The sequence below is a fragment of the Dipteris shenzhenensis genome, chromosome 21, assembly GCF_047967505.1.
Source record: "Dipteris shenzhenensis isolate YYH24624 ecotype China chromosome 21, Dip_SZ_1.0, whole genome shotgun sequence".
In the NCBI taxonomy this organism is placed as follows: Eukaryota; Viridiplantae; Streptophyta; class Polypodiopsida; order Gleicheniales; family Dipteridaceae; genus Dipteris; species Dipteris shenzhenensis.
Window position 1 is genome coordinate 18,635,189 of NC_141616.1, and position 15,119 is coordinate 18,650,307.

The 15,119-nt window shown below is 44.8% G+C and overlaps 1 protein-coding gene across 1 annotated transcript in view; it reads left to right on the forward strand.

Annotated features, from left to right (window-relative positions):
* The window catches only part of LOC147888587 (NAD-dependent malic enzyme 1, mitochondrial-like), a 106,542-nt gene that overhangs the window by 19,854 nt on the left and 71,569 nt on the right, over positions 1-15,119 (forward strand). Inside the window, exons 3-4 of the mRNA XM_087392456.1 lie at positions 14,403-14,521; positions 14,619-14,786. Coding sequence (XP_087248582.1) covers positions 14,403-14,521; positions 14,619-14,786 — 287 coding nt within the window. The remainder of the gene's footprint in view (positions 1-14,402; positions 14,522-14,618; positions 14,787-15,119) is intronic.

Below are 15,119 nucleotides of genomic sequence, written 5' to 3' on the forward strand. Positions count from 1 at the left end.
GACACTATGGATCTAGGCAATCCATGCAGGTCTGATGAACAAATCCGCCACTTGTGGGGCACTAACAGACTCTCTAGTCGGAATGAAGTGAGCCATCTTGGTTAGACGATCAACCACCACAAGGATAGAATCATACCCTCCTTGTGTCGTAGGCAGCCCTACAATAAAGTCCATGGAAACGCTCTCCCACTTACTTAGTGGTAATTTCCAAGGACTGTAAAAGTCCGGGTGGCTTCACCCGCTCGGCCTTGCTTACCTGACACGAAAAACACCGTGTCACGTATTCATGAATATGCTTTTTCATCTTTGGCCAAAAGAAATCTCGCTTCACGAGCTCATAATTCTTCTCGACTTCTGGATGTCCCGCACACGGGCTATCATGGCACTGTCGAATGACTCTCTGCCTGAGATCATTCTGACCAGGTACTACAACCTTGCCATTTCTAACTAGCATACCATCTCTTATGGTATATCTTGCATAAGTTTGGCCTTTTCTGGATGCCAGGTCATCCTTTTCATTTTCCCCGGGTTTTAACACATGAGCCTTAGGCCATAAGCTCTGGACAAACTCGTCCACCTTTTGAGTTTCTCTTATCTCGGTCATTAGAGCACTCTCTAATACCGTGAAACTATGGTTGTGCATAATGCGAGACAACGCATCAGCAACCTTATTGTCTTTTCCTCTTCGGTACCGAATCGTTAAATTAAACTCCTGCATGAGCTCTGCCCACCTAGCTTGGCGGCCTCTCAAGTCAGGCTGTTTACTAAAATGTTTCAGAGTATCATGATCCACATCCACATAAAACTCTGAACCATACAAATAATGCCTCCATGTTTTCAAAGCATGGATAACAGCATACAACTCCAATTCATGAGTTGACCAATTCCTTTGAGAGGGAGAAATCTTCTTGCTTTCAAAGGCTACTGGCCTTTCCTCTTGAAGGAGAACTGCTCCTACGGCAATGCCACTTGCAGAAACAACGGTTTCTGGGGATCAACTATTTTTAACACCGGTCCTGTGACCACAGCTTGTTTTATGGTGTTAAAACTTTCTTGTTGATTCTGTCCCCAAATAAAAGATACTTTATCTGAGGTCAGATCAGTCAATGGCGATACTATTCCGGAATATCCTTTGATATGCCTTCTATAAAACTGGACAAATCCCAAGAATGATCGCAACGTGGTCAGACTCTGAGGGATTGGCCAAGTTAGTATCGCAGCCACTTTCTTCGGATCCATTTCTACCCCCTGTGGAGTAATTATGAATCCTAAATATGCAAGCCTAACCATACACAGTATAGTTTTCTTTTTATTTACATAAAGATTGGCTTTCCTCAAAGTACTGAACACTACTCTTAAGTGTTCACGATGCTCAGTAATACTCTTACTGAATATCAGGATATCGTCAATAAAATGTACTACGAACTTTCCGATATACGGCCGTAGTAAATCATTCATAAGCATGACGAAGGTCGCTAGAGCATTGGTAAGTCCAAAGGGCATTACCAAAAACTCATAATGACCAAACTTTCTTCTGAAAGTGGTTTTATGCACATCCTCGGCTCTAATCCGGATTTGATGGTAGCCGCACTTAAGATCTATCTTACTTAAAATCACGGCTCCATGTAATGCATCTAGCAAATCATCAATCCGAGCCATCGGATACTTGTGCTTAACAGTGATATTATTCAATGCTCTGTAATCTATACAGAGGCGAAACGTATCATCCTTTTTCTTCTTCAATATCACTGGCGAAGCAAAAGGTGAGAAACTTAGTTGAATTTGCCTTAACTTGAGGTATTCTTCCAGTTGTCTACGCACCTCCGCCTCTTCAGTAAAACTCATTCTATAGGGAGGTCTATTTACAGGTTCTGCCCCCGGGATCAGTTTAATCTTATGCTGAACTTTCCGCTCCGGAGGTAACCCATAAGGTAGTTCATCCCTAAAACATTCAGAGAACTCCTCTGTTATAAGATTAGCCAGCTTGGCCATCTCACCACTTTGCGTAACATCAGTGCTAGCCGAAGAATCATCAACCGGCTCTATCGATGCTGTGCAAAGGAATAAAAACTCTACTTGAGCTTTTCGGATTTCCATCACGGAAACCAACGGTCCTTGAGGTATATCTTTTTCAAGGGAGACTTAGACCAAGCCCGGGCTGCCATTGGGGTTCAAGGGAGACTTAGACCAAGCCCGGCCTGCCATTGGGGTTACTTTCCTCTTCACTCCAATGGTGGTACTTGGTTTAGGAGTTTTAGCCGGTCTCGCCTGCTTGGCTTGACCACTCGGCTGCGAACCACTCCCTCTACTAGCCCACTTCTTCTTAAACCCAGATTTCTTCGGATACCCATACTGGGTTCCGACCTGTGCAAACCCACTTGGCTTGCTGCCCTTGGCATCCTCGTAGTTCAGGGCTATAGCTATTGCATTATCCAACGTGTTCGTGTACTTAGCCCGAACTTCCATTTTTATTCGATCATTCAATCCAAATATGAAATCTTTCACTTGGATTGATTGAGGCAAGGGTTTGTCAACCTTCATTACACTCTCTCGAAACTTATCAGTGTATTCTACCACTGATAAATTTCTCTGACGAAGGTTCCTATATTGATCCCAAGCTCGGGATGCTTCGTCAGGAGGTAAGAAGTGTTTCCTGAACTCTCTTTTAAACCCCTCCCAGGTAGTGGATGCTATCCCATCTTTTTGTTGTTTAATCCACCACCGATCCGCTGCCTCACTAAACATGTGGGTGGCCTCGCGAATCTTTTTGATGTCATTTTTGATTTCACAAATGGCGAACGCCTCATCCCATTTGTGTAACCAGGTCTCAATGACATCGGAGCTACGGTCGTTCATCCGACCATAATACTTTTCTGGTCTGTAATTTGTAATATTTGGCACTTTAGCCTTCCTAGGCTCAACCGTATGAACGCTAGACTCCGGTTCCATTGGAGCCTTTTCCTTCTCCTCTCGAGAAGGTCTGGCAGACATACTATGTATCGCTCTCCTAAGCTCGGACTCTTTGTTTCTTTCTTTCCTCCCTTCTCGCTTTCCTTACTTTGTTAAGCTTAGTGTTCCTTCCTTGAGCTTTCGAAGTGATCTCCTATGATATACAAAAGTTTGTACCTTTCAGCTTATGGGTTTGTCTCAAGATTGTTATCTTTTTGCCCTTGGCCTACAAAAATTCAAACATTTAATCCTTTCGGGAAAAAATTTCCATATTTCCTCATTATTGTTACATCAACCATAATCGTGGAAGCCTATGGTTTGAGGTAGGAAACCAGCAGGGCTTGACAATGGCTACCAAGGAGGGATGTTAACCATTTGATGTCGGTATGTAATTATGTGTAGAAGGGCTATGGTCTAGAGTTAATCTCTAGGCCTAAGCATTAATTATTGGGTCCATATGAAAGGGACAAAAGGAGACTAAAGGTAAAAGGGTGGATGTAATGTGAGACATATGATACCCAAGGAATGTCTCAAATGGAGGCATTGGGTTCAAGGGAGGATTCTGGAAATGGGCTCACCTTAGAAGGAGGCCTCGTGAGAAAGAGACCTCACATGAAGATACACAAAAGGAGAGGAATCCATGGCTGGGAGGAATGATAAAATAAATCCCTCATGTTGTTTTTGATGTAATACTCTGCTAGCTGAGCGGGAAGTTTTCCTGTTTGTTGATGAGTGCAAGGGTCTAAAGCCTCACCTTAGATTCATAGTTACGGAAGATGGGCTTGGGGATTAATGACTCTAATTGAAATACCCGATTCAATAGTCATTTTTGCATTGTAGCTTCTATAATATATAGTGGAGCGAACCCATAAATTTGGATGAAGCTTACCTTTACCACAATTCCAAGTTCAGGCAATCCAACGGTAAGCTGTTGTATTGATCAACAGAGCAAATACCAAATATGGGAATAATTCCTAGGGCTTAAGACAAAGAAGAAGATCCTTTCAAAGCTACGAAGAAGAGGAGTTAGAACAAATAATCCATTGGAGTCGTGCCTCCACTCAAATGTCGCTCTCTTGCAGTCCAACATTAACTTGTGACTACATGTAGAAGCTCTGTCTGATTCATTTTCACTAGCTGGGCTAGATCCTTTCCTTTTCTCTGTGCGTGAGATAATTTGCAACAACTAATCTGAGTAGATTGAGGTTGTGAGAGATTGGGGAGAGAGAGAGAGCAAGAGAGTGAGTGCTTGAGAGCTGAAAGCTTGAGAGCTCAGTTGCAATAGAAGAGTGTAAAGAGTACAACTCAAAGAGTGAGAGATAAGGTTTTGTCAAAACCTTAGTAGTCACTAACCATAGTTAGTGAACTAACTGCGGTTTAGGGGAAAAACCTCTTAAAGAGGGAAAAGTGCCCCTAACTAGCTTATTAAATTACATTGGTCACTGCTGAATTATATTTTAACACCCCCTTGCAGTGCCAATGTCATGTACAAGGTTGATCAATCACCAAACGGATATAAGTTCAGGGCACTGCGAAATGCCTCAAACTTTTCACGTGGTAGTGCTTTGGTGAAAATATCTACAACGTTGTCATGTGTGGACACAAAGATCATACTGATCTCTCCTGCATGCAACTTCTCTGTGACGTAGTGATAGTGAACCTCAATGTGCTTCGTGCGAGCATGAAACATTGGATTCTTTGCCACTGCAATGGCACTCTGACTATCAGTGAGAATTGGAGAAGGACCCTCCAATGACAGATGAAGATCAGCAAATAGATGTCGCAGCCAGACACATTCAACTGTTGCTGTGAAAGCTGCCCTGTACTCAGCTTCACATGATGAGGTAGCCACTGTAGATTGTTTCTTGCTCAGCCAGGAAATGCAAGATTTACCCAAAAAGAAACAATTGCCACTAGTGGACTGCCTAGTGTCATAATCACCAGCCCAATCTGAATCACTGTAGGCATGCATCTGCAAGTCACCCCCTGGGAAATAGCAAGCCAAAAGACTTCGTGCCCTGCAAATAATGGAAGATGTGCTTAACTGCCTGCCGATGCATAGTTTTTGGGCTGTGCATGTACCTGCTCACCTGAGATACTGCAAACTGAATATCAGGTCTAGTGTTGCAGAGATATATGAGGCATCCAACAGCCTAACTGTAAACTGTGGCATCAACTAATTCTCCTGCATCATGCATTGTGAGTTTCAGCCCCGGCTCCATGGGAGTGGCTATGGGCTTACAATCATGCATGTTAAATCTGTCCAAGAGTTTCTCCACATACTTGGACTGAGACATAACAGTGCCACGTCTCTCATGAGAGAACTGGATCCCCAAATAAAAGTGAAGCAGCCCTAAATCTGACATGTCAAAGTTGGTCTACAAATCAGCTTTGAAATCTGCAATTTTGTCTTCATTAGACCCTGTGAGCAGTAAGTCATCGACATAAAGAAGGATGACTAAAATTTCCCCCCCATCCATCTGGATGTAGAGGGTGCTCTCAGTAGGACTATTGTGCAACCCCTTGCTGGTCAAAAAGGCATGAATCTTGGCATACCATGCACGAGGGGCCTGTTTCAGCCCATACAAAGCTTTGTGTAGCTTGCATACCTGAAGTGCATTTGCTGTAATTTCAAAGCCTGGAGGTTGTTTGACATACACCTCTTCCAGCAAGTCTCCATTTAAGAAGGCTGTTTTTATGTCCAACTGATGAACATTCCACTCAAAATGTGCAGCCATTGCAATAACTGATCGGATGGTGGTCATCCGGGATGTAGGAGCGAATGTCTCCTCATAATCTATGCCCTTTTTCAGAGCATAGCCTTTAGCAACCAGCCTTGCCTTGTATCTGTCAATGGCGCCATCTGGCTTCCGTTTGACCTTGAAAACCCATCGTGTGCCAATGGCATGTTTACCTAGTGGCAAGTCGACAACATCCCAAGTTTGATTTTTTTCAATGGACTGCAACTCATCGTGCATGGCATTCATCCAATGCACATTGTCCTTGGCCTCTTCGAATGTGGCAGGCTCCTCCTCATCAAGAAGAGTACCTGCATATGCTGATTCCACTGAATTAGCACCTTCCATGTGCCTTGCTGCACTGCGAGTCCTGCCAGGTAACGGAGCATCAATTTTACTCTCCCTGAGAGTCTGTAACAGGCCAGTTTGGGACTGTTTTTGCTGCATGTATGTCTGCAATTTCTTGCTGCACCACCTGTTCCATTGCCTGTGGAGGTGGCAAGACATCCTGTGGCAGAACTAAAGCATCGGGAGGTGGCTGCAAATTCTGATTTGCATCAGAAATATCAGCAAGGGAACCCAAGGCAATGGGTAGCAACCCCTCAAAGACATCCTCTGAAGAAGAAGGCATTTGAAATTCAGCCTGAGTGTGAGCTGAATTTTCTGCAAATATCACATCTCTACTGACAATGATCTTGCGTGTAGCAGGATTGTAGAGACAGTACCCCTTGCTTTTTGCACTGTACCCAACAAATATGCACTTAATGGCTTTATCTGACAACTTGTGCCTAAATTCAACTGGCACATGACCATAAGCAAGGCATCCAAAGACTCGGAAATGATCCACTGAAGGCTTTCTCCCATTCCAGACCTCATAGGGAGTTTTTGTTTTTAAAGCCTTAGTGGGAGCCGGATTCAAAATGTAATTGGCACACATCAGACCCTCAAGCCAGAATTTGTGAGCCATGTATTTGCTTTTCAGCATACATCTGTCCATCTCCATGAGAGTTCTATTTTTCCTCTCAGCTTTGCCATTTTGCTGAGGGGTCAGCCTCACTGTGAGCTGATGCACAATACCCTTGCCTTTCAGAAAAGCATCAAAATCTGCAGACAAGTATTCCCCACCTCTATCTGTGCGCAATGTCTGTATCTTGAGTCCGATTTCATTTTCAACCATGGCTGAAAAGTGTTTAAACACCATGAACACTTCTGATTTGCGCTTCAGCCCAAAGACCCAAGTGAAATTGGAGTAATCATCAATAAAGGTAACAAAGTAGAGATGACCACCCAATGATGGAGTCCTCATGGGACCACAGACATCACTGTGTATAAGCTGTAATTTGCGGACAGCTTTAACTGAACCATCCTTTTTGAAGGGGAATCTATGCATCTTGCCTAAAATGCACCCTTCACAGGCATGTGGAGGAGGTATCTCAAGAGGTGGCAATGCATCAACCATAGAATGCTTCTGAAATGTCATCAAGCTGTTGTAATGCATGTGGCCATATCGGGCATGCCATAATTCTGCATTCTGCATGGCAGCAGTAGGGGTAGAAACTGCAAGAGCATGGGCTGCTCTTTTCTCAAAAAGATCAAGCTGAAAAAGCCCACACAGCAGAGTACCAGATAATCTTAAGGCATAATCATCTTCCCTGTCTCGGACATCACATTTGTCATCCTCAAAGATGACCTGAAATCTAGCTCTGTTAAGAGTGGACACTGAAAGAAGATTTTTGGTGATACCAGGCACGTATAAGACATCTGAAAGTCTGAAAACTGAGCCATCAATGGCAGTAAGCTCAACATCTCCTGTGCCACGTACTATATATGATGAGTTATTGGCACAAGTGACTTTCTTACCAACGGGAGGTGGATGCAAGGAAGTAAAAAGACACTTCCTAGAAGTGATATGCTTGGATGCACCGCTGTCAAAATACCAAGTGTTCAGTGTTTCATTGACACTGAAAGCAGATGCATCCATAGAAGAGTCATAACTGCAAGTCAAAAATGCATATGTATCATCATTACAAGTGGTTGTACTATCCCGAGCATCTGGAGCAGCCAGCCTAGAATCTGAAATGCAAGATAAAAAGGCATAATCCTATCCAACAAAGTTGGCTGCAGCATCCCCACTGTCAGATGCATGAGGAGCTGAATCTGAAACAGCCATACCGGAGCTGTTTTTCTTCTCTTTTGCAAGCCTTTTCCTGCATTCTGCAATGTGATGACTTGGCTTTTTGCAGTAGTGACAAAAACCCTTCTTCTTGGGCTTACTTGCATCATTTTTAGCCTTTTGTGAAGGCTGGCTTGACCCAGTGGAAGGCTGATTTACTGATGTCTTTGCCTGTCCCTTTGCTTTTGATTTAAACTTTGAGAGCATAGCTTGTTCACCTGCAAGTGAAGCCAAGTTTTTCCTGGTCTGCTCTTCCTGAAGCAGAAGTCCTATCAACTCATGAGAAGTGAGAGGATTTGCACCCCCCCTCAATGATAAGTTCAGCGAGTTATGAAAGTTGAGATAAGACTCAGGAAGAGAATTCAGAGTGGTAGTAATCATCTCTGAATCAGGAATAATCTCATCTACGTTCAATAATTGCTCTCTGAGATCCTGTAGCTTTGTGAGGTGGACTGACATGGAGTCACCCTCTTCCATATGTGTATTACTTAACTCTCTTTTCAAGAAAGATACCCTTGCATCATTCCGGGATGCATACATGCTTTCTAAGATATCCCACGCTGCCTTCGAGGTCTTACACAACCGGATATGCGGAATGATAAATCTTTTCACTGAAAGAGAGATGCATGACAAAGCTAAGGCATCCCGTGAATCCCATCTCTTCTGCTCTGGAGTAGTGGCTATAGCTGCACCAACAACTTGTTCTGCAGCTGCACCCTGTGCACGACCTCTTCCACCTCCTTGCTGAGGAGGGGTATTAGGTGCCATACCTGCTGGTCGGATCTCACCCCCATTCACATAATCCCATAAATTGCGAGAAATTAGAATATTGCGTACCATAAAACTCCAGAGGGAGTAGTTGGTACCATCCAACTTGTCTTTCTGTGAAAGACCACCGAACTGGAAGTCATTCTAATTTTGCTGGGCCATATCTGAGAAAGAGATTTAAGCAGATACAAAACTGAATTCCCTTACTGGGAATGAAATGCATAACTCCCAAAAAACACAGCCAAGCACTGGCTGTAAATGCAACTCAGATTTCTGTACTTGCACTGTCAGAAATCTGACCAAGCATCAAAAACTCTCCAGAATCTGCCAAAAGTGCTGCAAAACACTTCAAGAAAGGCAGTATGAACTGAAATCTCCAGAAATTGCTCTCCTAACACAAAAGCCCCAAAATAGGCCCGAAATTGTAACCAGAAAGGGGTAAATTGATTAAAAGCCCCAAATGTTGCAAGAATTGCCCTCTGTCTGCAAAAGCCCCAAATTTTACTGCAAAATTGCAGTGTAATCACAAACTCCCCAAATTTCTTCAAGAAATTGTACTGTAAAACTGAAAGCCCCAAATTTCGAGCTTGAAATTGCAATCAGGAAGGGGCTAATTCACTTAAAGCCCCAAATTTGCAATTTCTGACCAAGAGCCCCAAATTTCAGACCAAATCTGCAGATCTGTCTGCAATGTTTACTTCGCAAGTAACTGTGAACCTGAAAATACCCAAATGACACCAAAGAACTGCAAGTGTCTGCTGGTACAGTGAGTATAGACGACCAAGTACGAATGTACGGCTGAGTACAGAAAAGCAGGTACAGATCTGCCACACGTGCGGATGTACGACAAAGTACAGATTGTACGGATAGTTACATAGAACCGTACGGCGATGACGCAGGCTGTACGGAATCAGGACCTGTACGGAAGCAGGGACAATGACCTGCTGTACGGCTTGTATGCGCATGTACGGATGGTGATAGCGAACCGTACGGCAAGTATGGAAGCAGGTACGCACAGGTGCGAATGGTGACAACGAGCCGTACGGAACTGTGAACCGTATAGTCTGGCGACGGACTGTACGGCTGAAGATTTGCTGTACGGAATGGAAATGCAGACTGTACGTCGCTTCACTTGTACGGACGGCGAGCTGTACGATGACCACACAGGTATTAAAGGTACGAACGCAACAGGTACGGTACGGCAGGTAGCAGGTACGGCAGGGTACTGAAGGTACAGAAGGTAGCAGCAGGAGCGTGGGCTGTAGGCTGGAGCTGAACGGGGAAGGAGCAGGGAGCAGGATCAATTGCTCTGATACCAAATGTGAGAGATTGGGGAGAGAGAGAGAGCAAGAGAGTGAGTGCTTGAGAGCTGAAAGCTTGAGAGCTGAGTTGCAATAGAAGAGTGTAAAGAGTACAACTCAAAGAGTGAGAGATAAGGTTTTGTCCTAGTGACAAAACCTTAGTAGTCACTAACCATAGTTAGTGAACTAACTGCGGTTAGGGGGAGAAACCTCTTAAAGAGGGAAAAGTGCCCCTAACTAGCTTATTAAATTACATTGGTCACTGCTGAATTATATCTATAATTCTAACAGAGGTGGCCATTAAAGTAAAAGGCAAGAGGTTATGGTTGCTGATGCAAGGACGAAGGACTTTGCAAAGAAAATTGTTCATGAGCAAAGTAAAAACTACTTCACCAATGCACAAAAATTTTGCAAGAGAAGAAATGGTGTAGTGTTTGTAAATTCCGGCAGCCATTTGAGAGTGGAAATCAATAATGAAAAAGTCTATACGGCTTCTGGATCTGCAAAAGACAAAGACAAAGATCAAGAGGAAAAGTGCCACATCATTCTAAAGTCTGAAGTTCTAGAAAGAGCCAAGTCATCAGTTTATTTATACTTCTCTTTCTCTCGACAAACCCCTCTATCTCTCCTCTGCAAAAAATGTATCTCCCAAAATTTTTAATGTCCCAACCTCTTCAACTCTGAAGAAAGGGACTATCATTTGGCAGATTAAGATAAAGAGGACCAGAGATCTGGATTTAGCAAATTGATATTGGAGAGCAGGATCAAAAAGCAAGGTTATATACTAAGAGGAGATTGGAGCGACTCCAAATTTGAACTCTAAGCCCTCGAACAAATAATAGGGAAGTGGATATCGCATTGATCTTTCCTAGATAAAGCTTTTTGCTTTGTTGCTTCTGGGAAAACTCATTTCATGATGATGAGTCTAGAGTGAGAAAGGTTAGTCATTGAAATTGGGAAAGGGTGAGGAAAGGAAAAGCGGTTGTTGAAGAGGATACACACGAGGAGTCTATGGATTTGGAGGAAGTGGATTATGGCGATTATGGAATTCCTTATTCAGAGTTCACAAAATTAGAAAATCAAGCTCTTAATATAGAAACCAGTTGGAGTCTATTAATGATTCATTAGAAAAATCTAAGTGAATCCATCTATAAGTTATTAGATTCTCGATCTGTAACTCTTGTTGTAAAGTCACCAACTCCTCCAGGTCAAATTGAGGAGTTTACCTCTCGACGTAGAGAAACCTGCAAATATTTTAAAAGACATAAAGCCACTAATTTATAATGGGGAAGAAAAAGAAAGGAACAAGGGTGCTATAGATATGCTCTTGCAAAAATGGCAAGATTGCCATCGACTTAGGAATGCCTCTCCTGAAAATCGAATCGTTGAAGCTATTATTTCAGACCACCATTTGTCGCTACAGGCAGCCCCCTGCATTCCGCGCCATAAGACGCCCTTTGCTCAAGACCTAGGCTGATCTAGGCTGCCCCCAGGCAGCCCATACAGTCCCCCCATGCTTGTGTAGGGGCTGTTGCAGGTGCTAGAAGTGGCCCGCGATCAGGTTGAAGCCACCCCTTGGTTCCACCATAGCTCCAGCAAGTCCCTGGATCAGCTGGGACTGTTTGAGTTCCTTGGGATACTTTGGTGTACTAGAAGCCTTCGAAGGAAGGCCCAACTCAGTTTCGAAGGTGCTAGAGGCACCTTGGTGTGTTTCTTGACAAGCTGCTTGCCTTCTTAGAAGCAGCCCAGCTCAGTTTTGAGGTGCTAGGCCCCCTTGGCTGCAAGTTCCGAGCTCTTTCAGCCCCCCCTTGGTGCCCGGTTGGAGAGCCGTTTAATTGCAGCCTTTGATGGAGTTCATGGCAGCCCCTGGGTGGACAGTTTAGCTTGTTGGGTGTTCTCTTTGGTTTTCCATGAGAGCATCCTTGAAAGCCTCCCGGCGAAGGCTTCCTTGCAGGTGTACTGCAGCTACAGGCGACTTTGGCCTTCGTTGACCCTTCCAGGCTTTTTTTCAGAGGGATTTTGACCCTCCCTTCCCTTCGTTTTTTCCCTTTCCCTGCCCCTTCTTTCCTTCCTCTCGATAGATTTGAGTTTATGCTTGCTGTTTTTCGGGGATTGTACTTTGACGGTGACCCTTGGTCTAGCCAGAGGAGCTCAAATGGCAGCATCCTCAACTCCCCAAATTGTCAAGGTCTGTCTTTCCCTAGAAGCTAAGCAGGTGAAGAAAGCGATCATGTCACTTTAGGATATAGCGGTTGTGGGCAGGATAGTGGGTCTTACACCTACGAGGAGATAGGTGCGTGATTGGATTCAGGCGAGCCCTTCACTAGAGGATAACCACATCTAGAAGGTCACCATCTACGGGAGGGGAGGTCTTCCATAGATAACCACATCTAGAAGGTCACCATCTACGGGAGGGGAGGTCTTTCGCCTCCAGTTGAGCTCCCTTGACACTACCTAGGCTCTCGCAGAGCATAACCCTCTCCTCCTTGGCTAGCATATGGTCTACTTCATTCCTTGGTACCATGGCTTCACTGTTGAGGATATGGAGGTGACACCCAGTGACGCTCTGCCTTCTGGGGCTCTAGAAGGAGTATCGAATTATTCTTTGCTCTATAGGTAGGGCTTTTGCCACAGTTTTGGAGATGCCACCCTCGACGATAGCTTCAGTATAGTAGCAGCCGATGGGGTCCCCTAGCTCAAGTTGATAGTGGCGCCTCAGAAGACCCTCCTAGAGGAGATCTTCCTTGAGACTCTCAATGGAGGAGAGTTCAGGTAGCATATTGAGATCTCTACGTTACCAGGCCAGTGTCTACGGTGCAGACAGATGGGTCATTTAGCTCGGGAGTGTTAAGAGGGGTGAGAGCATGGCTCTGACCTACCCCGGTAGGAGTAGAGGGCTGCTTGCCCAGAGAGCTACGTGCAAGTCTGGTCGCGGATGGAGTCTCAAATCCCCTGGGTGGAGCCCTCACGAGGGCCTAGACCAAGGCGAAGCATAAGAAGCCCAGCAGCAAGGCCCGACATAATTGTAGGAAGTGTGCCAGATTCCACGAGCGCAAGATGACAGAGGGTGAGACTGCCACCTGAGGGAGGTTCTTTAGCCCACCCTTGGAATCCAAAGGAGGATACTTTCTTCGACGCAGTCCTCCCTGGAGATAGGATTTTTGAGCACTGTAACTCCGGCACCTCAATTGGCCTTTGGTGTTCCCCTAGGCGCTCGCTCAAGAGGTAGGCTCTGTCTCCCCTCCTACACCTCCCCCCCCCCCTCCCCTATCAGTTCCATCATCAGAATCCCATCCTACTTCCCCTACTCCCTCCTCCCCCCTTCCCCCCTCCGCCTGCTATAGTTATCCTCATCACTTGCCCTCTCTCCACGCCCCCCCTTCTCCCTCTGTAGCTGTGTTAGCCGCCTCCTCTTCTTCCTCTCGACCCCCCTTGGACATAGTCCTGACTCGAACTCTTGAGCAAGGAAGGGGCTGAGTCTTCCACTTCTCCCTTCGTTGAGGCCTCCTCACCTGAGCTGCATGCCTCTTCCTTTCTTGCACGAGATTCAATCTCCTCGCAAACTTCTAGGTCCCAAGGCTTGTTTTTCCAGCTTCCAGGTCTGAAGCCTCACCCCGTGCAACCCTTGCTTACAGAGTTCCAGAGGCTCAGATTGTGGAACTACCTCGAGATCCTTGATGAGTACCCTATTGTGCTTGTGATGGCGAGTTTTGATTTTGCAGCCCCGCAAAGGGGGCTCCACATTGTGGGGTTTCAACTTCGCCTCCATGGGTAAGGAGAAGTGGGCCCCCACCCTCTTCTAGTGCAGTGGGATCCAGGGGAGTGGGATTGGATTGATAAAGGGCACCGAGAGAAGAGCATCCCCTTCTTTCATTACACAGTTAGAAATGCCAGGAGATTCAGCTTAGCAGTAGAGGTTGGAGGCCCTCCAGAGCTCCTCATTGGGATAGTTTTCATATTTCTGTAGAGGTGCAGAAAAACTTTTGGAGGAGGCTATGGAAATCCCTCAGAAACAGAAAGATCACTCTCTTCTTTTGGCTTTCTATTCATGGAGGGATTGCAGTGAACTTGTGGAGATCCGGGTGGCAACCGCCGAAAGGCGTGCGTGTTTCTGCAAGGCATGGCCTGCAGTCTCCTTCTATGTTCTCACGGAGAGAGGCACTCGTTGGTTTTATAGCCTGCCATTGTGGTTGTTAGCCTCTATTCTAGAGACTCTCTAGGCAGTATGCTGGGAGCTCATGAAACAGGTTGGCCCCTTTTCAGGCAGCATTCTGTTTTCTTCCTCCCGTGGTCAGCACCTTCTTGGTTTTGCTGATTTGTATGGTGGTTTTTTCCAAGCATTAATAGAAGTGCCTTTTTCGGAAAAAAATAAAGACGATGGATTGCAAATCGCATATATGTTTTTATGTTGTGTATGGCCTAATCAAAGAAACATTCTCATTTTATGTCCTAAACTGTGATTGTGCACTGCAGTGATGGATTTTGAAAGATTGGAGAAATTTTCTAGAGATGGACCCTCAGATACAACTGCCCTTGCCAAGTGGAGAATATTGAATAGGCTGCATGACAGGAATGAGACCTTATACTATAAGGTGGGCCTTGGTGGATTCTCATTTTGCTGCTATAGTTTTCCTTTCAATAGATGATACATATGGTTAATTTTGTTTAGCTCTCATGTGGATGATTCAGGTTCTTATCGACAACATTAAACAATTTGCTCCGATTGTATATACCCCCACGGTGGGCCTGGTTTGTCAAAATTATAGTGGCTTGTTTAGAAGACCCCGTGGTATGTACTTCAGTGCAGCAGACAAGGGAGAAATGATGTCAATGGTTTACAACTGGCCTGCTGAACAGGTGAAAATTTTTTTTACTGCTGCGAGCCTGTCCTTTTATCAGTACCTAGGCAGCTTTTGAGTAAGCAACTCTATAGCATGTGTTTGCATTAACAGTTTACTGGTTTCCCCTAACATTGAGCTGTGTTGATCTCAAGCTTGAAATCTGATAACTACTCTGTTTACTTTTTTCCTGCTTATGGAAGTTCAATACAAGTGATATGTTTATGAAGCATACTTTATGATGTTCACATCTCGCCTTAAGAAAAGTTGTAACTCTAAAGGAACCACATCTTTCTATTGAGTGCTGCCAGCTAGTGTTTGGTATGGCTTAAATAAGATTGTATCTAGGGTT